The 26,185-nt window shown below is 35.6% G+C and overlaps 5 protein-coding genes across 9 annotated transcripts; 2 read left to right on the forward strand and 3 right to left on the reverse strand.

Annotated features, from left to right (window-relative positions):
- Positions 1-6,427: 6,427 nt before the first annotated feature.
- On the forward strand, positions 6,428-8,282 carry LOC110424041 (RING-H2 finger protein ATL3-like). The gene has a single exon (XM_021438517.2). It carries the CDS (start codon positions 6,985-6,987, stop codon positions 7,861-7,863), a length of 879 nt encoding a protein of 292 aa, XP_021294192.1. The 5' UTR covers positions 6,428-6,984; the 3' UTR covers positions 7,864-8,282.
- Positions 8,283-9,753: 1,471 nt separating this feature from the next.
- Positions 9,754-11,921, reverse strand: LOC110424177 (uncharacterized). 2 transcript variants are annotated; one of them, XM_021438696.2, is made up of 3 exons: positions 11,283-11,921; positions 10,766-10,855; positions 9,754-10,451 (listed from the first exon to the last, which is right to left on the reverse strand). In XM_021438696.2, exons 1-3 carry the CDS (start codon positions 11,337-11,339, stop codon positions 10,053-10,055), a joined length of 546 nt encoding a protein of 181 aa, XP_021294371.1. In that variant the 5' UTR covers positions 11,340-11,921; the 3' UTR covers positions 9,754-10,052. The 2 variants fall into 2 exon arrangements, with proteins under 2 accessions (XP_021294371.1, XP_021294372.1); XM_021438697.1 differs by lacking the exon at positions 11,283-11,921 and adding an exon at positions 10,953-11,270.
- Positions 11,922-12,515: 594 nt separating this feature from the next.
- On the reverse strand, positions 12,516-16,521 carry LOC110424176 (ubiquitin-conjugating enzyme E2 34-like). Of its 2 annotated transcripts, XM_021438693.2 has the most exons (11): positions 16,310-16,521; positions 15,943-15,985; positions 15,466-15,614; positions 14,916-14,970; positions 14,294-14,332; positions 14,099-14,162; positions 13,943-14,004; positions 13,811-13,850; positions 13,624-13,651; positions 13,433-13,524; positions 12,516-13,052 (listed from the first exon to the last, which is right to left on the reverse strand). In XM_021438693.2, the coding sequence occupies exons 3-11, from the start codon at positions 15,520-15,522 to the stop codon at positions 12,776-12,778; spliced, it is 714 nt and encodes a 237-aa protein (XP_021294368.1). In that variant the 5' UTR covers positions 15,523-15,614; positions 15,943-15,985; positions 16,310-16,521; the 3' UTR covers positions 12,516-12,775. The 2 variants fall into 2 exon arrangements, with proteins under 2 accessions (XP_021294368.1, XP_021294369.1); XM_021438694.2 differs by lacking the exon at positions 15,943-15,985.
- A 1,335-nt stretch (positions 16,522-17,856) lies between these two features.
- LOC110424696 (uncharacterized) lies at positions 17,857-18,359 on the forward strand. The gene is made up of 2 exons (XM_021439328.1): positions 17,857-18,127; positions 18,222-18,359. Exons 1-2 carry the CDS (start codon positions 17,880-17,882, stop codon positions 18,286-18,288), a joined length of 315 nt encoding a protein of 104 aa, XP_021295003.1. The 5' UTR covers positions 17,857-17,879; the 3' UTR covers positions 18,289-18,359.
- A 75-nt stretch (positions 18,360-18,434) lies between these two features.
- On the reverse strand, positions 18,435-24,669 carry PUM23 (pumilio 23). 3 transcript variants are annotated; one of them, XM_021439325.2, is made up of 11 exons: positions 24,546-24,669; positions 24,006-24,273; positions 23,555-23,918; positions 23,087-23,389; positions 22,332-22,499; positions 21,444-21,587; positions 21,032-21,151; positions 20,692-20,877; positions 19,864-20,012; positions 19,393-19,575; positions 18,435-19,071 (listed from the first exon to the last, which is right to left on the reverse strand). In XM_021439325.2, exons 2-11 carry the CDS (start codon positions 24,152-24,154, stop codon positions 18,666-18,668), a joined length of 2,172 nt encoding a protein of 723 aa, XP_021295000.1. In that variant the 5' UTR covers positions 24,155-24,273; positions 24,546-24,669; the 3' UTR covers positions 18,435-18,665. The 3 variants fall into 3 exon arrangements, with proteins under 3 accessions (XP_021295000.1, XP_021295001.1, XP_021295002.1); XM_021439326.2 differs by having other exon boundaries at positions 24,006-24,268; positions 24,546-24,650; XM_021439327.2 differs by lacking the exon at positions 24,546-24,669 and having other exon boundaries at positions 18,436-19,071; positions 23,555-23,911; positions 24,006-24,138.
- Between the last annotated feature and the right edge of the window lie 1,516 nt (positions 24,670-26,185).

Below are 26,185 nucleotides of genomic sequence, written 5' to 3' on the forward strand. Positions count from 1 at the left end.
CCTTTCATATGTACATTTAATTAATAAAAAAAGAATTCAAAGATTCTAATTTCCTGGTATCTAGAATTCTAAGGGAAAATATCAAGGAGTCCTACTAGTATTGGCCTTTTCGTTACATGATACATTGCATATATAAATTCATGAACGGATAGGTTGGCCCATAATTATTTCATGCTTCATGCCTCAGCAATCAAGGAAGACGCCAATTTTGCACGTTTTCAGTATTAAGCTTTGGCTTTTATGATTTGGTCATTTAACTAATTGCTGGAGTTCTCTGACTGAACATCTGGTCCTACTGTTGATAGCGGACAAGTTTTAATTTGTCAAAGCCGGGAATTGGAATAAATCTTCAACGAATATAAGATTAGGGTCAGGAGTTTCCACCTCAGCCTCTTTCCAGCCAGTTTCCGTATTGGCCACTTGCAAGTATACACGGAAGCAGGCAGCGCCGCTGGCTTTTCTGTCCAAGAAATAAGATCATAAAGTTTGACTCGGGCCAGACCAAACAAATTCCTGCGCGATTTCTTTTCTTATCCCCCTAACAACCGACTAAAACAACTTGCTTGAATTTGAAGCTGTGCAGAGATCATAAGGGATCCCAGAATTCCATCGAAAATATTCAGCCAAGATGCTTCCAATCATCTTGGTTTTCATGGCTGTCCTCGTTATCATCTGCCTCCGTGTTTACAGCAAATGGTTAAAGCAACGGTTTGGACAAGGAAGCAGCAGCCACGAAATTGATTGCGTGGTGTGCCTTAGCAAGGTCTCTAAAGGGGACAAACTCCGGGCGCTACCCATATGCCACCATAGTTTTCATGTTCACTGCATTGATGCCTGGCTCAAAGTTCGTCCAACTTGCCCTCTCTGCAGGATTAACGTAGCCCCTCATCGGAACTTTCTCTGTTCTTTCTTGCTTTCCTTTGCTACAACAATCAGTGAATGGATTGAGAATCCTCTTTCTTTGGAGCTTACGTCGGCAGTTTGTGAGAGCTTTGGGTATATTTAATGAAGTTAGCTAACTGGCCGGCAAAGGATCGATGATCCATTCTTTGATGGGTTCTTCTTAAAGGAGGGAAAAACAGATACCTGTATAAATTCTTTTGTTTACAACATGGTAGGCCGAGATATGATTCCATTAGTTAGTTGATTGTTTGCTGCCAAAAGGTTACGGGTTTATCTTATCGGAATCATCAATTCTTTTGTCCCAATGATGTAAGGGAAAGAAGGAATACTCAGTTTGCTTTTTGGATTCTTTCTTGGTTTTTTCTCCTCTCTCTTTCTTCGCTGGTAGACTTTAATGGGTGAATAAATATAAACCGAATCGAATAATCGAACCAAATTGAAATAAGTTCAGTTTTTTTATTTGATTAGTTTTGTTTTTTAGATAATTCAGTTATTAAAATTAATTTAGTTTGATTTTGATTAGAAAAATTTCTAATCAAATTAATTGAGGTATGATGTGGAATCTTAAACTTAATTTCTTTTTCTCTTTAGTTCCTCTTATTATACGAGTATGTATCTTATTTATTATAATTTATTATGATTATTTTTAATATTTTTATAATATTAATTTATTAAAAAATATAATATAAATATATATATAAATAAAATATTTATCAAATTTGATTTTTAAACACTGAACTGAATTAGTCAAATTAATTTGATGTCGATTATTTTTAAATATAAATTTAATTAATTCAATTATTAAATATATAAAATTAAATTAATCAAAATAATCATTTGCATATCCTTAACTAGACTGGTAGTAAAAGAGAAATATAACTTCATTTTGCTCCTTGGGACGAATATCATGTTTCGATACCTTGCACTGGGGCTTAAGGAGGGTTTTTTCAAATCTTAAACTTGAATATGAACATGTAAATAGAGATGGTAAATGAAAAGATATTTTTATTCTTCATTGTTGTAGATTATTGGTCAAAAAATAACACTTAATATTTATTTATGACATTTAATTATTTTAACATTGTATCGGCACTCACCCATTGGGAGTTTCCATACTTAAAATTCTGTTGGTGTTGCAAAAAAAAAAAAAGGGGTTGAATTAAATCAAAAGATTAAAAAAAAAGTACTAAAACAAATGCGAATTAATGCCCAATAGAAGGATTAAGATTTAAAGTATCACTCGTTTCTAGCTGCAGGCATTGCCTAATGGAAACGGATAGTTAAACATTTAAAGTGAAATTAAGCTGTAATTTATGAGCGATACAACCTTGTTTTCTTAAATTTTGGCTGACCACAAAGTCTAAGATGTGGACATAGGTAGATATGGCTGTGGTGGCCGGCTAGGCGGCCCCCGGCCTGGCCCCTCTTCCCCAACCTCAAGCCATTACCTAATGAAATGACAGATACCATAAAATCACGTTGGTTCAGTCTATGGATCCCGCTTATCCACTTGTTACAAAACCAAAGGTTTATGACATGACACCGTGAGACAACAAAAGGCATTGGGTACGAAGCAAAACCCAACTTTGAATTGAACTATCAGCCCATAGCCAATCCAATCCAATCTCCTACAATGTGTCTTCGGTTTTCTTTCTGTCTGTGGGATGTTGGGCACGTGTCAACAGAATTCAAAGAAAATGACCCGACTTTTCAATTCTAATCTTTCTAAAAAGAGGTAATAATATATGTTTTTATTTATAAATATTTAATACAATGATAAGTATATACATTTTTATATATAAAAAATAGGATTTTAAATTATCTTTTTTAAATTAAAAAAGTAATTGATTGTTATGTTTTATACCCAATAATTATTGAGATTCCGAAATCTTTACTAGAACTTCCATTCACATTCTTCACGTGACTCAAATTAAGTTGGAGACCATCCCTTTGAAACCTCAATGACTCAATTTGCTTGAAGTTGTATGCGGCCTTGGCTCATGAATGGGACCTTACAGAACTAATCAATCCCATGCACGACAGCTCGCAGTAGGCCAAACATAACCAAAAAGAACTAAAATTGCACCAAACTACAAGTAACGCAGCCCGTGGCTAAAGACTAATAATTTCAATTTATGAATGCCAAACTATTATTAGTACTAGTATTATAAATCAAACCTAAAAGAGTGTTATAACTCGAATTTTATTATCTAAGATTATACGCTTACATATTCTATTTTTAACCAGTTGGTTCCTTTGAACAGATTCTCAAAGTTTTCCTCTTGATCTTACCAGTCCGATTTATGAATTTTACTTGAGTAAAATTTTCTTTTCTTTATTCCTTTTTGTTTTTTAATGATGCCTCTAAGAATTGAACAAAACTAGTATAGGATAATCTGTTTTTTTCATGATGTAAAACGGTGGGTTTTGAAACCTTAAAACACGAAAGCTACAAGTTAAAAGTAAAGCAGAGCTGCTGATTTTCACTAGGGCAAATCAATCCCTATGGAATATTAGGCCTGTTTTTTCCATGAACTTTCTCAAAAGCAGCCAGCCCCCCCCCCCACACTCCCCAACCACGAGAAAAAAGAATAATCAACGCTCACAATTCATCCACGTCTATATGTTTCGATGGCTTTTACCACTTGATGCCATCGATAGGCCATCATGAGGACAAAACATCATTCCCTGTTCATCATTTTGTCTAACCTTATTTTTTTGACTTTTCGTTTTCTGCGAGTATTCAAGAATGTAAACTGAAAGCCCAAAATTGTGGCAAAATCATGCGAACAATATTGTTTCAATGTGGGAACAGCGGTTAAAATGCAAGTAAATTGCAAAAGCTTACATTACAGTTCGGTCTTGCAAAAACTAATGAATATTCAAAAGGCTGAATGATTTTGGAACTTGATTGTTTTGCGGTCCCATTGGTGAAAATTGTTTATTTCCTTTGTAATTTTATCACCCAAGGGCAACATGATTGCTTTAGCATCAACACCAAGCCACAAAAATAGTTGTCATGTAACAATTGTTCATCGAGCACAGAATTATTATAAACGGTCCAAGTTCTGTACAATTATGCAAACAATATGAATCACATAATTAAAATCGCAACCGGAATTCTTATTTTTAAATTTAACAACAAAAAATGATTGAATAAAAGTTCATATTTGATTACTGTATTATATAAATTCTATGATCGTAATAATTAAATTCTATAAAAATCATTTGAGATGCATAGAATTATGTTAATAACGTTATCGACAAATTATTAGCTTTAAGCATAAAAAACTTTCACCTTGACATGTGGCAGCCCACGTTTAAAAGAATAAGTTTGATAAAAAAAAAATGGGAAAAGATGTTAATATAAGTTTCATTTGATTTATATTTTTTATAAAATTGTAAAAAAATAAAAATAAATCAAACCGAATCATAATGAATTCTGTTTTCACTTTGAATCCGGGAAGTGATAAAAATGTGTAGTTGAATTGGAATATTGTAAGGTTGGGCTAAAACATGTTTGATTTTTGGTTGAGTTTCAGTTGAAACCAACCCGTTGGTGGGACAACATGTCAAGTCAATTTCTATTTACTCCGAATGTTGAAAAGCGGGTGCACAATCAGCGGTATTTTGGGGCCAAGGTAATCAAGGATCAAAGGATTACTGCTCTTGAGACTTGTGTGTTTTGTTTTGTTTTTTTCTAAAAAAGTAGAAATTAAAGATTTGATTAATTGGGTAACCCATGTGAAAAATTGTCGGCTATGAGGCTATAGATGACCTTACAAAAGCAAGTTTCATGTAGTTATTCCATTGGTTAAAATTATTCACCGATGCTGTCCACCACTGACTGATTAAACAGTGTTTGAAAATGTGCACCACTGCCCTTGGTATTCATTAGTCCATAATCGGAGCTGAATTTTGGGGTTTGCTTTTTAATCTTTAATGTCACCCCAAATAAAAATCTTAAAATTGGTGTTAATTTAGACCTAATTATTATTGTCTTTTAGATATGATAAATCAATGAATTTGAATTGAATCAATATTTAAATTCGAATCATTTTGAAATTTAAATTGTTTTAGATTTCGTTTAAAAATAAAAGTGATAATTAAATTTTATATTTCTAATAATAAATCCCAATTGATTTTAATTTCGAATTATTTCCTATTCAAATTTTTGATCTTTTAATAAATTCAGATTTAATCATATTCGAATTTTTTTCAAACAAAGTGCATTGGGTTCAAATTCATCTTACCCCCTCTAATTAAATGGTTCAAATGCTTAAGACACGCGATTAAATGAGCTGTGAGCGGGCCGGGGGGTCATGGGTCAGGAGTCAAGACTTGAACCTCAAGTTGGGGTTTAAGGTTGTTAGGTATGGAGCACCAACGTTCCATCCTTCTGTGAAAGAGAAGACAAAAAACAGTTGCAATGTGATCTCAAGATTCTTTGTAATGCTGTGCCATTGCTTGGGTCAATTGCATAATCTTTTTACCAGTCAAGGCCACAATCAAAGTCAGCATTTCTTTGTTCATAGACAAAAATGCATACCATAGCTTTGCCTGTAAAATTTGTGGACGCTATTTCTTTAATACTACAGGAACTGTTTCCCTTTCTGTTTTTGGCTCGCCCTTTGTAAAGTTCAATGGTTGGTGTACACAACATTGGGTCGGCTTCTCCCATATTCTATATCCTCCATTTGGAATTTGATTGTAGATACTTCCTATACTTAATCATTAAGGGAAAGTTTTATCAATTGATTTACATTTTCACAATCAACTTTCTTTCATATTGGATACAGATTTCTTAGAGGCACACATATGTCAAAATATGATTAAAAGATGTTTTTACTGTTTTAAGAAAGAATGATTGGATTTGAGCAAACGAGGCAGCGAGGGAGGAATGTGAGCTCAGATTGATGAAAGCAAAGGTAGTTATTTGATTACCTAAAAAAGAAACGAGGTAAGGAAAAAGACCAAGTCGTAAGTCTAGAGGCTGTTTCCCAGAAGCTGGGTTGGGAAGGGAACTTTTCATTTGTGTGTGGCTGCATTGACAGGAGAGTACCAAGTTGAAAGGTGTGATAGTAATTGACAAGTACATACAGGATGGAAATTTTGTAGGTGGGAGGATGACCATATGTCAAATCCAGTAATTGAGGTGAAATTTCACCTTGGGTTGTTCCAAAAAATAGACGAGTAGTTGATCACCATCTAAACTGCAAAATTTTGAAAACAAATGTCTTGAGTAGCGACACAACAAGATCAAGGATTTGGAAACTTTGAAACTTGGGTTGTCATTTAGTGGCAAGAAATTTCTTTAAAATGGGATCAAAGCTTTGATAACGACAGGGTCTATTCTAATTTTAGGATTAATCTATTAATGTTGAAATGCGGAATAAAAAGTTTACAAAATGAAGAAAAACAAAACAAGTAGTAGTAGAATACTAGTGTCCCATACGCAGCCTATGGCTATGTTAAAGGCCGTAGCAGGAGTCAGAAAGTTGGACCCCAGTAGCGTCATCTTCTTCACTTGTTGCAGCTCAACCCCCCTCCCCAACCTCTCTCAATCGCAAAGTCCAAAAAAATCTCTCTTTCTTTGATTCTTTCTATGTCAAAGTCCTCAAAGTGGACATTTTCTTTCGGGATCTCTTCTTTGAATTCTCTTCCAACTTGTATCTACATTTTCCGTCCACTTTTAAAACCCACCTGTCCAAATTTCTTCTCATTGCCTCCTTTTAAGAAGGGGAAAAACCCATATTGTTTTTAGAATTTAAGCGCATTTTCTCATCTGGGTTCCCCTCATTTCCTTCCATTTCTTTGTACTTGTTTGGTTGCTTTCTTTAGATGTTAAACCCCAGTTGGGTTATGAAATTTTAAACCTTCTCTCATCCGGTTATCCCTCATTTCCTCAGGAAACAAAAATCCCACTTGAGTCTGCAATTCTTGACTGTTTCTTATCTAGTTAGCTCTCATTTCTTTTCTCATAAAAGTATAAAGATCTAATCTTTTTGCAGAATTTCACTCAAAGTCTCATCTGGGTACTCTCATTTCCTGACAACTTAAAAGCTTTCTCGTCTGCAAGCGATGGATAAGCCCGGTTTTGATGAATCAACAGCAGTGGCAATAACAGGGAAGATCATGGTCATAGCCATAATTGTTCTCTTCTTAGTGGTGGTTTTTGTTCTTTTTCTTCATCTTTATGCTAAATGGTTTTGGTGGCGCATTGAAGAATCGGCTCCTCCTCCTTCACGCCGCAACCGACGCCGTTTTGTCTTTGCTCCGGGGCAAGACACTGCTCATCCTCTACGTGCAACTAAAGGCCTTGATCCCACTATTCTTGCTTCGCTTCCTGTGTTAATGTTTCGCCAAGAAGAGTTCAAAGATGGACTTGAATGTGCCGTTTGCTTGTCTGAGCTTGTAGAAGGAGAGAAAGCTAGGCTGCTTCCTAAATGCAACCACGGTTTCCATGTTGATTGTATTGATATGTGGTTTCAATCACACTCTACTTGTCCTCTTTGTAGAAATCCTGTTGCTGCTGTTGAGGTTGAGAATTCAGGTTCTGTTACGTCAGGAGATGAAGTTAATGCTAATGTTAATGGTCATGTTCAGTCTCCACAGGATGGTTTGGCTTCTGGACATTCAACAGATTCCCCTAGTTTTCCGACTAATGTGTTGTTTTGGGGTAATCAGACTCAGGTTAGCAGCGGCGGTGCCTCTTTGGAAGAGGGTGCATCTGCTTCTGCTTCTGTTTCTGGTTCTTTTGCTTCGTCTTCCGTGGCATCTGGTAGTGGTAGGCAAGAAGGGATGTTGGTGATTGATGTTCCTACGAATGTGAATGAGAATTTCCCAGAGGAGGAATCAAAGTCTCCAATGCCTACAAGATTGAGGTCTTTGAAGAGGCTTTTAAGCAGGGAAAAAAGGGTGGCTCCTAGTAGTTCAGGAAGCAGTTCTGTTGATGTTTGAAGTTACTCAGTAGATGGTTGAATATAAGGAGCTGATTTACCTGAATATCTATTTTACATTATCCAGGCAGTAATGGTTGGAGATGATCAATTGGATTCTTACCATCCTTGAGAATTTGTGGGGTTCTCTTGGGAAACAATGGTTTTGCTCAATGATATGAGTTGGGCATTTTGAGGCATTGAGTCTCTTGTACAAGATGTTGGTAATTCCGTAGCTGAAACAGGTTTCGAGCAAATGTTTGAAATAGGTGATGTATCTGGAGAGAATGGGCTTCTCTGCATCACGGAGGTGAAAGAATCTATCTTCTCCTACAATATATGTATCAGAAACAATTCCTTCTTCTGCAGAAGACTTTGTTTCAATCTGGATTCATCTATTGTGAAGCTATTAATCCAACTCCTCAACATTTTTGTTGCTTATCGTGCCTTACGATTAACTTGTTTGTTTGTTATTGATTTCTTGATAGTACTACTGTGCATAGAATTGAACTGCATCAATTTCAAACATGCTTGAAATATATCATCCAATAAATTTAGTTACAAAACTTAATTTCAGTTGATGCATTGATTTACTCGGAGGTCTTAGCTTACAACCTATTTAAATTCTACCTTCTAGTCACCTCTTTTTGAACCAGTTTAAAAAACACAAATTCGCCGGCCTCTAGAGCATGGACAATCCTTTAGGCATTGATAAGTCTAAACCAATGACCTTTCCTGATTGAATAATATTCTTATTTCAAATTGATCACTATCTCAGACCAAATCCCTTGCCCATTTGCTTTGAAAATCAAGTTGCCTTCAGTTGCAAGGAATGAAAAATAATGAAAATGGGAGGCCTAGAGCACAAGCATATGGTTCACATGATTAATTGCTCAAGCCTAGACCTTAGGTTTGGTTATGTAGCGCAAATAGTTGGGAAATAGCATATTGCTGCTATTGGTTTAGGTTATAGACCGAGGGCTTACAACAACCAATGCCTGGTTTTGTGGAATAAGGTTTTGAAAGCAGACTAGAAACTCAATGAAGCACCATGTCAAATGCCGCATTCTAGTAGACTTATACAAACATCTCTTAATGCTATTTTGAATTACAACACTAGGTAAATTTCCCTTCTAATTGTGTACAAGAATCATGCATATTGAGTCTTGAGAGTGCATCATTCAAGGAATATTTCCGTTTCATGGACATGATCAAGGTCTTTAGTCTTCACTCCATCTTGCGTTCCTCTAGCGATCAGGTAAAATAGCTGAAAACAAAGTGATTAGCGTGGGTTAGCCTAAGACCCAACTGCTCCTTATGTATATCAAGCTAATAGGACCATTTAAGGAGAATATCTAGCTACTGGCCAGATTTGAGAAATGAAATTGACTTTGTGAGAAGTGTTCCCCATGATGCTCTTTTTAAGCAGCAGAAGCCAGGTGTGCATGATAGGAAGGCCTTCTCTGTGAGAAATCTGGCTCACCACACAATACTAACTGTAACATGAAATCGCCAAATCCAGATAGAAGGCAAAACCTCATGCAAGTTATCGCTTGGCAACCCTCAGGCAGGGGACCGCTTTTATTTCAATTTGTTCTTGTGTCTTCCCCTGTTCTTTCTTTTCACTATTGCCTTTTTGACTGGTATAGTGGCATGTGGTGACAATCAGGGTTAAGGTTAGCTAACCTTTTCCTGTTTTAGGAGTGATACCTTCCTAGTTCTTCATGAACAAAAATGGTCATTAATAAGATTAAATTTCCGGTGGACATTAGAATCATAGACTTGATAATTCATTTCAATTCCTTGCTTATACAATGCATGGCTTCGAGGACTTGTAAGCATCTTTAATTATTGAACACAGAAACGTATAACCATCATTGAGACTTTAAGACAGACAAACATGAGAAGGGGATTAAAATACAATGGAGTAAGGAAGACAGAAATGAAATCCAAGTTCAATGAGTACATGGATCACTTTTACGACTTAAATCTCTTATCACTCGAATTAACTAATAGCGCTGCGTCTAGTTACGGGCCTCTTCTGTTAAATGCCCCACTATATACCTATGAGAACTGAGATTCAGATTATTGATATCTAATTACTACCTCATTAATTATAATACGCTATGGTTTCTGTTACAAATTCCCCACATTTGCCAGGTGGGGCACCTTTTTCTTGGCTAAACTAATGCCGAAGCCCCGGGAGATACACTATGTCACCAAATAGACAGGTCCATAGGCGTTGATTTGATAAGGGTCGTTAGGCTGGTCAAGACACACATAAGGTACCTCACTCTCTACTTTCCTTGTGGGGTGGAAAAGGATGGAGACTGGCCCTGATGAAGGACGCCGGCGCCGTGTATCGACTCCCCTGGCAGTTCCGCATAATGGACCAGAACCATAGCCTTTAGTTGGCTTGGAAATATTAAGACCATCGACTGGATCTGGACTAGGTTTGCTCTTTCTGTCAATTTTCCACCATGAGAAGAGAGAATTCTTCCATGATTTCTTGCTCTTTTTCTCTCCTCTTTTTTTTCCCACTTCCTCTGAACATGAAGATGACCGCTGGAAGTTTATGTCTCTTGCATGTTGTCTAGCTTCTTCTAGAAACTGATCACAGTGATCAAAGCCAAAATCAGATATAACTTACCATACATGGTAACTTCTATTGGCAGAAAACCTAACCCACAAAAATCCTTATAGGAGCGCTGATGCTGAAGCATCAGAGTCTGAACACATTTGTCTCACAAATTTGTCTTTGTTCATTAATAACAAATAAGATGGTACTTTGTCTGTTAAAATCAGGGTAATTTTGCTGCCAAAAGTATATAAATATAAAATATATTCCATTATAAGATCCTTGGAAGGTAAGTCACGAAGAGAAAATGGGAGAGATGCAAAAAGAACGAAGGTGTTGCATTTACCTGTGAAAAGTTCACCTGAGGATCAAATTCATAGCAAGCATAATCACTTGTCTCATGTTTCGGATGTCCTGGAGATTTGCTCATGGTTTCCTACAGGTTATCAAATAAAGTTAGCAGAAATAATAGAAAAGAAAAGAAAAACCACCTTAAAAGAAAAGGGCATCGATTCATTTAGATCATCTGAAACCTGCTTTACAGTTTGATGTTATAGCATAAATAAATGCTCCACAATGAAAGAGGTGCTAGCTGGTTTAGAAAACAAGGTAGCTAAAGTACTAAATACAACTTGTAATATGAAGAGACAGAAGGTGAAATGAAATTCAGAGTGGTATTGCTTCAGTTGAGAAATGAAGGCAATGATGTTTTAAATTCCAACCACTCGAATGATTTCATCTAATGGAGTATACAAGGCAAGGGGCCAACCACCAGACTGAAAACCCATCAAACGCTAAAATAGGAGATTTGTGGAACTTGAAAAAGGGTTTTGGTAGTTGAAATGGTAGAAGCTTTTACGTACGTTTGCTATGTTAAAGTACAGCAGTGGGGTAGATAGCCTGGTGAATTTCTCCCTCATATTCAATTCTGTAATCTGTTAAGGAATACCAAAAGTGATGCTCGAAAATCAGCAGGTATCTAGCCAGCTAACCAACTTTTTAACCAAAGAAGCAAAGATAAATGGCCCATGGGAAGGAATAAAATCATTATGTCTTTGCTCAAAATTAAACGTACTCATCAAGGCAGTTGTAAAGTGTTTTGTGGTAAAGAGAGGTAAATTTTGACACAGATATTTACATTTGATTACACCTGAAACAGCTGTCACTGTTACAGGGCTTATACACCGTACCTCACTTGTATAGTTACATTAACATTTTATGAGTAAACCATCCTAAGGAAGCAAGCAACGAGGAGCAAGTCTTGGTAGGTAGAAAGAAACCATGTAAACTGAAAGTCAGGAGAAAATATCTGATGATGCCATGATTTGCAGAAACAATTGTAGGTCGGTTGAGGCCAATTATTCATTACCCGAGCTACAAAACAAAATATATACTCCACGATCATGAGAAAACAACAATTATTATTATTAAAAATAACAGAAAGTGTACTTTATTCTGTCATGGGGATAATTAGAAGAATTTATGCTTAATTTGCGGCGCTTTTTCTGGGGGCTCCAATGGAGGGAATTGCCAACTGGACAGGCACTAAAGTTCCAAGTGCCCCGAAACCAGGGAGCGGGATACCATGCTTGTAGCTTGTGACAAGAAAAACAATGCCCATGTTATGATGAAAATACCGTAATAAGCGATATCCATATTAATTACTGTATTGACATACGATTTGGTAAGTATAGTGTGCTAGGCTACTGGCTACAAAGTATATTAAAGAGGATGAAACTTAAAGTTCATTCATTCATATTACAGCAACGGTAAAATGGTGGTTTACGACTTGAAGAAGAAGAAGAAAGAATAAAAGTAAGGGCCAAAATTTTTTTAAAAAAAAGGTATACTGCCCCTACCGTTTTACATCATAACAGCTCAAATCACTATTAAGAAAAGCTTATGGTTCTTTAACACGTCCTCTCTCGCAAAGTTGGTCCATTGGTTGGCTTCGTGCCGGACAAGTTCACAATTTTCACAGCGAAGCCAAATCTTTTGTATTCAGTCCATGAATTGTGAGTGATTGAGTCCACGACCTTGGGTATGCGTTAGAGAGAGAGAGAGAGAGAGAGAGAGAAGAAAATGTAAAACCAGAGTGACCAACAGACTCCAACTAAAATACGATCAACATTACAGGCACGTAATGTTTCCATGTGTCAATAGGCAAACTACCAACATGAACTGAACATAGGAGAAACATCAGTCAAGATCCAACTGACTCTCCTTGGAATCAAACTCCCTATACAATTCTTTCAAGTACACGACAAGCCTAAGGAGCATTGAAAATGATTCCCTCAACTAGAAACGGTATAATCACTAACCACTACATTCTTTTTCCATACCTTGTGCCTCGGTATCAAAGTTGAAGCAGCGGCAATGCCATTACAATGCCAAAGATGGAAACTAGCAACAACATCATCCACGTTGGGAATGACTGTTTTCTGTTTCTTCTTGTATCCCTCAGGGGATCTACTCTTTTACCATCCTCCACTGAAGACTTAACACGTTTTTCTCCCTCAGGTTTCAAATTTTCTTCTTTGGTTGATTCTGGTGATAAATGCTCTGAAACAAGCTGCTGCTGCTGCTTGTTGTACTTATCCACATACTCTGGAAACAATTTTCTGAATGTTGGGCTGCCATAAAAGGACATCAGATGTAAAATTGAAGAAACATTTTCCTAATAGTAACTGCCCACCTGCTGTTCAAAAAATAAATAAAAAAGGAAAAAAGGAGGAGGTACAATTGAAATTGTGTAGAGATTTTAGCTAGAAGCAAACAACCTAAGCAACGCAACACTGCTAACATCAGGTGTAACTGTGCAAAGTTTATCTTTTAGCTAAAACAACGCAGAATCCAACTGATGCCAATACATTACTTCAACAGGACAACAATCAACTGACCCAAAGCATTATCATAGAGGCAGCAAAAAGGGGAAACAAATTTGGAGAGCCCTAACTCCTCAAAAAAGGAAAATTAAAAAAATAAATCAGTGCAGATGAAGCAATTAACTTACTTCTTACAATTAAAAGCAAGGGATGCCTTTGCCAGACGTTGCTTCTCAGCAGCAGTAGTGCTCACACTGCCGGTGGTAGGACTGTTATCCATCTACACAAGAAAAAAAGCAGCCTGGCATAAAGGCATATTCCCAAAGGAAGCAAGAAGTATCCACAACTTAACAAAACTGCATTCTTCACAAACACTCACCATGAAAGAGAGAAGCCCTGTGAGTATGCTGCATTATTAAACAGAAAAAATATTAGCTTCAAGGGCTAAAGAAGCAAATAAAATCTTTAACAACTGTTTTACATGTCAACAGCATCCTGTCACAGGTGAGTTTTTAAAAAATGGTGCAAACAAAAAAAAAACTTGCAATTAGACTGATTCCTCATACCTTGACACAGACCACATAGGATTCCAACTTTCTGGATGAACTGCAAAAGAATAGGACCAAGGTTAACACGAAACCAATTATTAGAGACATAAATAAAACAGGAATCTCTAAATTATTCTACAAAAAACTTACAATCACTCATGGACAAGCATATTTTCTTCTGTGTCATAAACCGTCCATTGGGGGTAATCATGCTACATGGAAGAAAAATGTTTTTTGACGTAAGAAAGAGCCGTGTGTTTCTTATCATAAATTTTGAAAAGGTCAAAACAGCAAGAAAGTGCATACGTGATTCCAGGAGGTTTGTAGGGATACTCTGGAGGGAACTTGATCTTTCCATAGTAATACCCACCTTACCAAACCAAATATATATATTAAAAAAATAAAAAAAATTCAAATTACAATATCAGATAACTTCTTCCAGAGTCTAAAATGAGCTAGATAAAAATAACCAACAAGCTATCACGGGGTAAACTAGCCAACCTGCAAAAGGTGTTCCTTCACTCCCCTCCAGCACATAATCTGAAACGTTGAAGTGAAGGATATATTAGATGTTCAAAACACCAACTAAATCAATAATAAGACTTAGAAAAGAAAATCGTAAGAATCAATCATTATCAATCAAGTGTTGCCACCCCATTTCAGGGCAAAAAGACAAGCGAAGCTAGAATTCCAAGCCAAGCATGAATGTTATCCAGGAAGCAATCCAATTTTATCATGTAATTGCATGGTAGTAGAAATATGCCATGTCCTCATCATTACTAGCAACAGCCAAAAATTAACTAACCAATTTAAGATTCACTTCAAATTCCTTCCAAGGTAATTGGACAAGATTATTAGATATAGCTGTAGCAGGAAGCTTTATACACTTACATCTTAACAGACATCCTAATACATAAAATGACCAACAGTCAGGTTAAACATCCATGAGCCACTCTTCAACAGCATTGAAAAATTTGAAAACAATCACTCTTTTCCTGCCTTTAAAAGGATAATAAAAACTAGCATAGCAAACAAATTCTTAATTATTACGGAAGGTGTTTTCATGTAATGATTGCAGAGCCTTATCTAAATAAAGGAGATAAAAAAAATGTAATACACTTACGCCACTCAAGAATGTCATTTGGGGATGGACGGGCAACCACATGAGAAACTGGTTCCTACAAGTTCATAGAATAAGTGTTAAAATTATCCAAGAAGAAAATTGAATGAAGTTACAACAACTTCTCCTACTACATTCAATATATTTTCTAAATAACATCCAATTAAATAGTGAAAGTACTCAAAAGATATCCAAGTGGTTTTCTTTTTCAATGGAACTTAAACATAATTGCTATTAATAAACCAATCAAATCAGCCATTAGGCTATCATATAATACACCACAAAATTCACAGTCTATTCACTATTGATGCAAGCTTGGCAGTAACAAGCTTTGTACAGAGGTTACCAGAGGTATAAATTTTTCCTTGTATTGAAAGAATAGTTTATAAACCATAGAAACACATAAGTACCATAAAATTGCATTGAAATGAGAAGTCAACAAACTAATGTTAACAAGCATTCCACAACAGCTAAGCATTCCAGGGTTCAGACAATTCAAATAAAAGCACAGGTCATAATAAAAAGGCATAGGAAATACAAGTAGAAAACATACTTTACACAGTGCTCTATATTCCTTCTGAAGGCGCTTAACACAAGATTTCTCTGCCATTCCTCACAAATTAAAAGCAGTCTCGGCCACAACAACCAAAAAAAACCCTACCTGCTGCTTTGTTCCTTCACCCTTTAAATTGCAATTATTCTCTGACAGAAAATAGAGCAAAATAAGAAGACAATTTATAAAACACAAGACAATATAATAAATTCCAGAATCATCAGCCTGAAATCCTCTACTGAAAGATGCATATTAGCAGGCAAAGCTTATTAAGAGAATGATGATCCAGTAATAATTATTGAGACCAATACCTAGAAAATTCCAAATGACTTTGACGAGCTAGAAATCAAGAATCACGAGAATAACTAAAAAAAAAAGCAACATACATTTGTCTTTCTTGAACTGCTTTAATTAACAACTGATTAATGACAAAACAAAGATTATACAGTACATAATTTAAGCTAAGTAAAATATTACCTTAGGGCTCCAATTTTCAACTTCTTCTTATAAATAGTGTGACCTGGAAATTAAATTACCAAAATCATTACCGATTAATTGACAGAGAAATTAACAACCCTATTCAAACAGAAATTGATTGAATGATTAACTTTGATGATCAATTAAACTAAATTTAAAGTCAAATTCTAAACAAGGATCCACCAATTTAAACCCCCACCCCCCAAAAGGGTAAGAGAAAAGAACCAGAAAAGAGATCGATCTGACAATACTGAAATCCAACGAACAAAAGCTTCAAATAAATGATTCCAAAATGGAAAAAAAAATCAACCGAAATTAACGAGAAAATATTTTTTTTTTTTTTAAAAAAGAAGAATATGAGAATTACCTGGGGATCGAGGCGGTTATCTTATGATACAAACGAGAACAGAAACTGAATTAGAATTAGAATAAGAGAAGGAAAGAGAGAGAGATTAGAGAGTAAATCCAACGGAGAGAGAAAGCGAGAGAGGACAGTTATTTTTGACGCTTCGTGATTGGCTTTGCTTTATAGGCTAGTACTGTAGCGTACTACCAGTTCTGCTGCCTCGTCCTTTTCCTCCCAATAAGGGTTCGAGATTGACTGATGGCGGGGATTTTACTTCTTTTTTTTTTTCCTCCCTTTTGTTAGTTTGTTAAAAGACATTATCAGCCTTCATAAAAGCATTTTTATTTGGGTTAGTGCGGAAATAATCAATGGGCTATTTTGGCAATATGCATAGATATATCCATTTTAGCAACTTCTTTTTCCGTATTTGTTCGGAAACATCTTTCTTACCAAGTCTTTCCTTCTATACAACTTTATTTTTAGCAATTTATTTATTGAAATTCAAAGTGTTTACGGTGTAGGTAGGCATCAGCCTCACAGCCTGCTTATTGAGCAAGGCAAAAAACCAACTACCTAGGTTTGAATACAAAGTTCAACATCATGGAAATGAAGTCCAAGGAATCCCAAGCCATTCTTTTTAAAGGGTGTTAAAGCTGATTGGTGTGGAAAACAGGAGTAAACTAATGGAAGCAGTTGCTTCTTTAAGATATTTATAGATGCCCTTGAAATATTTGAACGGCCATTTGGTCAACAACAGCATAACATTATTAAAAGGAGTCTTGAAGAAATCTTATCCTGCACCTTGATAATATTCTAAGCAAATACCCAATCAAATCATGGTCGGTTGTCATTAGCCACTATTCCACCACCAAGTTTTGCTAAAACAGAAAACATAACGTATAATTCTTTATTAGGCAAGTGAACAAACCACCAAATTTGTATATGAATCAAACGAGATTGAAATAGTTAATATGTTAATGAAAAAGTACTTAGGTTCAATGATAAAAAGAATCATGCTGACATAACACTTAAAATTTTACTTTAAAAGTTTCATATTTGAATTTGAAAATAAAATTTATGAGATGAGAAAATATTATATATTGTTGTATATATATGAAAAAAAAAATAACTCTCACATTTGTTAATGAAATTGTCACCCCTCCTAGTACCAAGGTCTGATTACTTTGACTAGAGGAGAAACTAGGGCCGCTGGAATTTAGTATATCGAATATTGCAGTTTTTTCTTCGAACAGCTGTTACCTGTAATTTTTTGAACTTTAATAACCAGACAGACCCAACATTTGACAGTATAAAACCGATTCCTTTTAGTTCCCCAAGAAATAATAGTTAAATCACGTGCCTGATCACATGACCTCTCTGAAAACAAATCACTGTTTACCAAATCAGCAGGTCAGACTTTCCAACATGTAACAGTCAAACTGTCAAAGTAGAGCACATGATCTCGTTGGGGAGCAGATCCCAATTAGATTGTTACGAGTTTATAAGCAAGCCGAGTTCGGATCGAACAATCCTGTCTTAATCATTTTCAGTTATTAAGCAACAAAAATTCTTACAGTTAATTAGCACCGCCATGAAGGCCTACACTCTAGCACTAACAGTTCTTACTCTTCTACTTTCACTACTCCTGTCTTCTTGGGGTAATACAGCTCAAGCAGAAGCTCGACCAATTCGACACCCTCAATCGTGGCCAGTGTCAGGGAAGGCTTCATCTTCTCAAGCTCTTGGAGATTTGCAAGCTGACAAGAACATTCCTCGTACACAGGTTGATTCCAGCTTTCGGAGAATACCTCCAAGCACTTCAAATCCTATACAGAACAAGTAAATTTTCGCATTCCCATCAACAGTTCCTCCTATTCTGCCAATCGCGGCTTTCCCGATAGTTGTGACTTAGATACAATGTTTTTTGCACCAGGTCCAACCCTCCATTACAAGGAGAAAGAAGTAGAAGACAACAGATACCAAGACCTGTAAAACATTAACCTTTTTTTTCTGTTTAAAGAATTTCTTTGTTTCATTGTCTGCTAATGTAGAGTTATAGCTCAGGAGCAACATGTATTGAATCACATAATGCATTAACAGTTTTGCTACCATACTCTGTCAATTTCTATTGTTAAACTGCAAAAGTTTTGGTATAATACTTGGTTGCAAAGAGAATTTTGGACTTTTCCAGGAAGGTTTATATTTTCTAGCGTAAATAAAATGCTTGGCACACCCAAAATTTATCTCAACTTAGTGAGGACAAAAATGGTGTAAACACAAAAACAAGGAAACTTTTCTCCCGTTGCAGGCTGTAACACGATGCAGCTTAAGCCGGCGACCATAAAAAGCATCAGAGAAATGCAGGGTATCTGCAACTTCAAAATTTCAGTTTCTGTTTTGAAGCATTCGATGATGCCCTATCATTTAGGCGTCGTTTCTTATCTGGTCTGCCTTGAGAGAGAAAATTGTGGACTGCATTTTCCATCACCTTCTTAGAACCAACTGCATCTTCAGACCCTGCATCTTTGTTTCTTTTCTTCCTTTTATTCTTTTTCTCTGCTGAGGTATCGTCAAGCATGGAAGTGGAAGTGACATCACTGTCTATCTCTTTCCCTGTATTCTTCAATTCTTCGGGGTCTGATGTCTGCAAAGAAGCATTAGAAAGGAATTTGTCCTTTGTTGGTGATTTGGATTCACTAGAGCCAAATGCAAAATAGAATTCGTTGTAAGCTGATTGTTTTGATGCTTGTTTTGACCTCCACTGATCAGGTTTGGTAGCATATCTGTCATGATGAAGCAAAGGTGAGGAAACATATGAGAAAAACAAAAGACGAACAGCAGCATTTCTTTAAGAATGTAGCATAGATGAGATATAATTTTACTGTGTGAGCAACTAATATGTGACACAGATGAATCTAACCTGTAATAAGATAATTGATAAGTCAACAAATTAAAACATGAAACGAGCAACTGAAATTTGAGTCTGTTTTCCTATCAAACATAAGTCCAAACTAGACTGAGTTTGACATGCATTGCATTTAGCCGGTGACGCAATACAGGAATAAATCTCAGCCTGACAAACCAGCATACTGTAATTTACTTACCTATCAATATCTAATTTCCTAAGGAGATGAGGGCCTTGTTTTGTCTTGGAGAGTTCAGCTTGTACAGCTAACAATTCAGATGCTATGGCTTCCCTTAGTGACAGGCTACCAGCATTGAAGCACCTTTCAACAGTAAATGAACCAGATGGGTGCATCGCAAGCTCCCCAAAATGTCCACGTAACCTTCAGAGTAGTTAACAGGAATGAAACAATAGAATCATAAATATTTGAACATGCATCAAAATAACAGTTCAATATGGAATCTCAGAAAGGAGGAGAATAGTGGATATTATATGCCATAGAGAAAAAAGGCAGAAAAAAAAGTTCTGATCAGAAAGCAAAGTCCATTCTTTTGTTCCGACATGAAACAAGTTCCATTGGTATCACATTTTATCCACAGACCAAATTAACCAAGCACAGAAAAGAACTTCCTGGAAGAAACAAAACTGCTGAAGCAGCAGCTCAACATACTTCACAACTAATCTGCGCTTCTGCTTTGTGGAAGCATCAGACGCAAGAAATGCTTCAATGACACGTGCCCCTCCAGCATCTTTAGAAGCCTCAAGGACATGCACAGCATCCATGGATGTAATACTCATAATAAAAGGCTGTATCCATTCCTGTAACAAGAAGGCAAGATATTGCATGCTAAAATTAGAAAGCCAGCCATTCACCCTTTTGTAGAAAGTAGTCAAGCCACCATCCCAAAGAGTTGTCAAGTTCCAAAACAATCAAGATACAGATAAACATAACTGAAGTATCACATTTCTCAACAGGACATCTTCTTCCTCATTCCAATATAATAAGCAAACTGAAGACACCACCATGCAGGACATTTAGGGTTTTACCTTGAGAGGTTCCAAGGAATAATATCTTCAGTTCAAGAATTCAAACTAAGATCTCTAAACCAGTCAATCATCTGGCAATTCACCTTTCAAAAGATTTCCTTTAAAGACGATTAAAATCAGCTTAAGTATCAGGCTACCAGCTATTTAGATATTTTTCTGCACTTACAACAGCAGTGCTGTTTAAATATTTGCTGCAATAAATTGAAACGTGGAGCTTAAATATTTTAAATATTGCACTATTATTACTATACACACATCTTAATTGGAAGATTCAATCTGTTGATGAGAAGTTCAATGTAAGTGCACATGCACACAGAGACATTAACTTAGGTTTAGTTAATGCAAGCAAAAATGGCTAATGACTTTACTAATCATGCATGATATATCTGATTCCAATAATCTAATTGGACAAAATCAGAATGATATAACACATTCACGGGAGGCAACATACACTTTGGAATTTAAAAATAGCCTGCAGAATCAGAGAACCCATGGTCTGTATCTTAACACCACCTGCCCAGTTCCAAGTCAACTTGTCTTCACAGCTGAAGTAACTGTCGAGAAACAGTATTCTAGGAACAATACACTTTGAAGACTCGTTTTTTGAACCAACTGCAGCAGCCAGTGCCTGACAACACTGAAAAAAAGAATAAAAATTCACCAATGATTAGACAAAACGCGGACTTACATTGATGAGTAGTTTCAGTATGACATAACTGCCAAGCTGTTTCAGACTCAAATGTAAAGACTGACAAGAGAGCAAGTCAAAGGAGTGATATCAATTACTAAACCTTATATTCATGAGTTTGAAGCCTTTGACATGCAGCAATAAGAGAAGCAATAACTCCTGACTTCCCCATTCCAAGAAGATCCTCAAATTTCAACCCAAGCTCTTCCCACATCAACTCCATCTAACAGACAAAATGAATAAAGTTTTTGCAATTTTGAGAACAGTAGAACTTAGCAGGACATCCAGCACCAGATATCGCTTTCATACACAGAAGATTCCAAAAGCAGCTAAAGATAATTAAACAATAAGGAGCAAATAAATATCAACAACAGAATTTCACAAATCAAACACTAGTATCCATTGCATTAGATCCAAACATTTCAAGAGATAACCATTAGCTTAGAAACTTGTAAAGCATATAAAAAGGCACACGCTTCTATCTAGTATCATTAGTAGAATGTTAGAATACGTACTTGATCCTTTGTTCTTGCATGAGAAATTAATGCTTGAACAACAAAGTTTCCACAATGATGTGATGAAAGCTCAAACAATGAATTCTTGAAAAGCTTTGTGAACATCTCATTATACAAGCTTTCAGGTGCGACCTCCAGAATTACCTGCAATTTGAAGGAAATGAAGCTACACTGTGGAAACAAAAAGGAAAGAACAGAAAGCAATAGTAGATGATTTAACTGGAGCATAAAAAGGAAATGATGGTGTGGACAAATCAACTATTCTTTAACCTGTTTGTTGTTCATCCAGTTGTGCTTCCAAAAGCACAAGAATGTTTAGAGTTTAGACAATGCAGCTGCAGCAGCAGTTTTGAATCTTATGGTGAAATTATTAGAGCAGGAATGAGAAAAAGATTTCACCGTTGGACCACTTCTGTCCATAATTAAGGGAATTCAACTAAAAGAAAAAGAGAAGTTCCCTCTTCCAGAACAGTGTCCAGATGGATTCTAACTAGTAGAGCTGATACTATAACAATTATCAACAGAAGACATACCTTTTGGGGAGTAACTGATAACAAGAATGACATTCAGAAATTCATGGACTAACATGAAACATAGGATATGAAGGAAATTAGGTGCAAAAGTTTTTTAAGTTTAGTTTTTTGGAAGGCTAACTAAGCAATATATTTAAGATAGCATTGTTATTTAGGTTCATATCCTTGAGAAGCTAATCACATAGATGTCTTCCAAAATTGCATTTTTATGACATTGATTCAATTCCAAATGCAGTAACATTTCACACACACAGATAAATCAACAAAGCAATTGATACAGAAAAAGAAAAACACATCATCATGTAAAAACATAAAATAAATAAACAAAATATAATCCTGTTAATAAGTTGCTTACTTCCATTAAATGGCTAAATGCAGTTTCATTCATCAAATCTACAGTTTCACGAACAATGCCCAAGTCAATGCACTTTCCTTCAACTAAATTTTGCATTTTGCAGCCAAGAAGAACCGGAATTATTTGCAGTAATTCTTGATCATTCCCTGCTAATAGCTTCAGAGCTGTCTGCCAAGTCAGAAGTGCTAAAAGTTCAGTGTTAAATTGACTCGTTACTTTAATGCCTCATTTTTAAATTGATTCATTACTTTAATGCCTCATTCCAAATTACGTAAAAGCCCACAAGGACAAAGATAAGAATTTGAAAACTCGTCAAATGGCCACAAACACCCATCCATCCATCCACCCCCATAAATTAACACACTTTCCCTCCCTGTAAAAAATAAATTAAAGGCGCATGTGATAGAGGGTATGTGTTAGAGTCTACAAGCACAATGATAAAAACTTGACATGTTAAAAGAGAAACTACTTCACGAACAAGAATTGTGTATCCTGTGAACTTCAAATAATCAAGTTTCAATAAAGTATTAACACTATTGAGTGAATTTCAAGACTAATTATGATCTTTGACTACTTAACATACAGGTGCATGGTCCTATAATAGATGATATATCTTAATCCTTCCTGACTATGCTAGTCAAGTATGTAATAAGGAGACTGAATCCACACATACAAATTGCTTTTGCTTATCTGACACTATATAATGTTGAGAAAATGAGAATAAGATAAAATAACAGAATGCAATGAAGACATACCTGCAGAACCAAACTGCTATACTGATCAACTTGTAGGGTCTTAATGTCTTCTCTTGTACACTTTACCATCCCTGATACAAGGGATTTCAATAAATTTGGAAATCCTTGCTGAAGATGCTGGGAATTATTCTCATCTGACTGAAATACTTTCAAATTCAACCGCTCTGCTAGAATTTTTGATGCCTTTGCTCCATGAAACTCCGCAGAGTCCACAGGGACTCCTTTACAAAGACAAAGAAAGCTTCGAAGAACATGAGATCCATAGCAATTACACATTAAATCAACAGGATTGACTACAATCACCTGAAAAGGATCAAACAAACTTTCAGGGAAAAGGGGGAAAGTAACAAAAATTAGCACAAGCGAAGGGCATGTCAGGGGGGAAAGGCCTCCTGAAGCTCTATAACAATAAGATATGACAGGGTATGTTTTCATTTTCCATTTGAGGAAAAATCAACTACTTGATACCTTGCATATCATTTTCAGAGTCTCTTCAATTATGGTGTAATCCTCTGTGTCTTGAACATGCCTGGCTAATGACTTAAGAGCTGTCTCAGCTACATGAGAACCAGATCTGTCCATTGCAATAGCAGGAAAGACATTTGCACAGCCTTTAAGGAAACTGCAAAGATGGTCCACATCACAGCCCTCAAGTAGAGTCTGAAGAGTATGGCTTATGATATAATCTGTGGCTAGTTCTAATTCCTTCCCCCTAGCTTCTTCAAGAGCATTACCACATATTACTGATCGCTCCTCCACATCCACCCCTCGGCTTTCGAAAAGATTCGCAATCTCCGAGAAGTATTTAGCTGTTTCTGGCTCAACCTGTTTCCTAAAAGGTTTATCAAATCCGTTAACACATTCACAACATAACTTAAAATTTTCTCATTACCAGCTCGGATCAAAAGAGTAATGATACCTGATGAGCGAAGTTTGTGAATCCAAATTGCTTTGATGCTTGAAAGATATTTTAAATTTCCCAGTCCCATTAGTCACCTGCCTCGGTACGTTTTTGTTATAACCATCCCCATCAAAACCACCATTTCCTTTCTTAGCCTTCTTTCCCATATCTTTTGCTTTTGAATCCTCTTATATGATCTATCCTCTTAAAGATAACTTCCTTGTTGGATCCTTTCGACAGTAAAGCTATTCAAGCCACTAGAAACTAAACTTTCCCAAAGGCTTTCCTAATGCAAAAAAAGAAAGCACAATAATAAGAAATTACCAACAGAATCAGTAGTTTTAAGAACTAAATTCATTTGTATTCCCTTGTTATATAATATGAGCAAATTGAACCAAAAAAGAAAATCTACAACTAAGCATTGTTCAACTCAAATTAGAATTGCTCGAAGGTACATGGTTCTAAGTATAGCAAAGTAACATCAGAATATAATTAAACAATAATCAAAAGATTGAAAATATGAAAAATGAAAAAGTTGTTTAGCTTAGGCCGACTTACAGAGGCCGAGGAGCTACGTTCCGATGTTGAGACCTAACTGGAAGAAAACCGCGCTCACGAGTCATGAGAGAAAGAGAGAGGGACTGAGCCGTTTTTCCTATAGCTCCATAATGCCACTACTCCCACAAAGGGCACCGAAAATTTTTGAATTATACGGTGAAACGACGTTGTTTCTTTGTCGGGTCTCAAGCAGTTAACTGATTTAAGTATTTTCGGCCCAACCGGACCCCGGATTCTAAACCCAAGACATTGGTATGGTTGTGAATTTGCAGTTAGGCCCATCTATAACTACGAGATAGCATGGGCCAGAGCTTGAAACCCGTTATCTCCTTGATAATTCACTTTGAGAGACTTCATTCTTCCCTCGTTTCTCCTTTGTTTTTTTTTTCTTTTTTCTTTAATATAGTTGTAATATGAGTATCTCTTTTTATTAAAAAATAAATAAATTTAAGCTTTAAGTAAAATGGAAATGTTCCCAACTCGAATTTCCATTCTCCCTTCAGCAATCATTGATTATCAAGGAAGGGTTGTTAACATTTAATAACAAAATTATTGTTAAGAAAATGGACCATGGCTGCCGAGGCTTTCAACTCAATCAATAAATGTTGGATGTGAATTGTAGGTTACAAATGAATTATGTACTATTTTAAATGTAATTTTGTTTGTGCCAAAACTGCTAACAAGTAAAAAAAGATCGAAATTTCGAGATGAATCCTTTTTGACTAGTAATAAGAAACTACTTTTTTCCTTGCTTTCACATCCATCATTGCATTATCTTATTTTCTTATAAAATATAAATATAGAAGAAATTATGAGAAAAAAAAGAAGGGGAGACATAATGATAAGCTGCCTCGTTGAAGAAAATAGTGCCTTCTCTATCTCATTTTGCCTGTCCCTTATTAATTGTTTTAGTTAAATAAACTCAATTTTGATTATTATTTTAATAAAATTATCAAATTTTTAAAAATAAGATTTGTCAAATTTTGAATTTCAAACTTTTCAAAACATATTTTCTGAAATTTTAATATTGTATAATATTTTAAAAAAATAATGATCAAAATTGAATTTATTTAATTAAAAAAATAAGATTAAAAAAATAAGAAATGACAAATAAAATGAAACAAAAGAGTATAATTAAAAAGAATTAGAAAAACATGGTTATTGTTCGGAAAGTAGGCTCTAGCCATTAGAATTTAAAAAGGAAAAGATTGTTTAAACTTATCTATATTAATGCAAGTATTATTTTATATAATTAAAATTTTCTACTAAAATAATAAACCGTCAAAGTTAAAACATCATGTTTCGCATCATTTGTCGGTCAACTTGGGCCAATAATGATTCACGGGTAGATGACTGGGAAACAAAAAAACAAAAAGCGTAATTTACGGTTAGACATACCAATTTGATTGATGTTCAAACTTGGAAGAAGCAATATCTCGCGGACTTGATAATTAAATAAAGTAATTGCCGAAAATTATGGATATGAGAAGCAAGCTAGAGTGAGTTTGATTAATTTTGTGGTACCCATAAATTCAAAATTTTTCAATGAAAAATTTCGGTTGCACGTATGAACACGGGCTGTTAACAAATTTACTCTGTATTCTTCAATAATTAATATTTATGTATTCTTTTCATTTATA

This window comes from Theobroma umbraticum, unplaced genomic scaffold, assembly GCF_002168275.2.
Source record: "Theobroma umbraticum cultivar Fairchild unplaced genomic scaffold, ASM216827v3 scaffold_204.0, whole genome shotgun sequence".
Lineage (NCBI taxonomy): Eukaryota > Viridiplantae > Streptophyta > Magnoliopsida > Malvales > Malvaceae > Theobroma > Theobroma umbraticum.

Excerpts from the sequence above, each read along its gene's own strand:
- LOC110424176 (XM_021438694.2), bottom strand. The coding sequence starts at position 15,522 with ATGGCAGAGAAATCTTGTGTTAAGCGCCTTCAGAAGGAATATAGAGCA. Across the intron at positions 14,333-14,915 it reads AAATGACATTCTTGAGTGGC|ATTATGTGCTGGAGGGGAGT; the intron begins GTAAGTGTATTA and ends TCAACGTTTCAG. Across the intron at positions 13,652-13,810 it reads CCTATGTGGTCTGTGTCAAG|CATACTCACAGGGCTTCTCT; the intron begins GTATGAGGAATC and ends TTAATAATGCAG.
- PUM23 (XM_021439325.2), bottom strand. The coding sequence starts at position 24,154 with ATGGGAAAGAAGGCTAAGAAAGGAAATGGTGGTTTTGATGGGGATGGT. Across the intron at positions 21,152-21,443 it reads ATGCAAGAACAAAGGATCAA|ATGGAGTTGATGTGGGAAGA; the intron begins GTACGTATTCTA and ends TTTGTCTGTTAG. Across the intron at positions 19,576-19,863 it reads AAGCGCAGATTAGTTGTGAA|GTTACGTGGACATTTTGGGG; the intron begins GTATGTTGAGCT and ends ACTACTCTGAAG.
- LOC110424041 (XM_021438517.2), top strand. The coding sequence starts at position 6,985 with ATGGATAAGCCCGGTTTTGATGAATCAACAGCAGTGGCAATAACAGGG.
- LOC110424696 (XM_021439328.1), top strand. The coding sequence starts at position 17,880 with ATGAAGGCCTACACTCTAGCACTAACAGTTCTTACTCTTCTACTTTCA. Across the intron at positions 18,128-18,221 it reads TCAAATCCTATACAGAACAA|GTCCAACCCTCCATTACAAG; the intron begins GTAAATTTTCGC and ends TTTTTGCACCAG.
- LOC110424177 (XM_021438696.2), bottom strand. The coding sequence starts at position 11,339 with ATGAGGGAGAAATTCACCAGGCTATCTACCCCACTGCTGTACTTTAAC. Across the intron at positions 10,856-11,282 it reads TGTACTTTAACATAGCAAAC|GAAACCATGAGCAAATCTCC; the intron begins GTACGTAAAAGC and ends GATAACCTGTAG. Across the intron at positions 10,452-10,765 it reads CTCAGGTGAACTTTTCACAG|TTTCTAGAAGAAGCTAGACA; the intron begins GTAAATGCAACA and ends CACTGTGATCAG.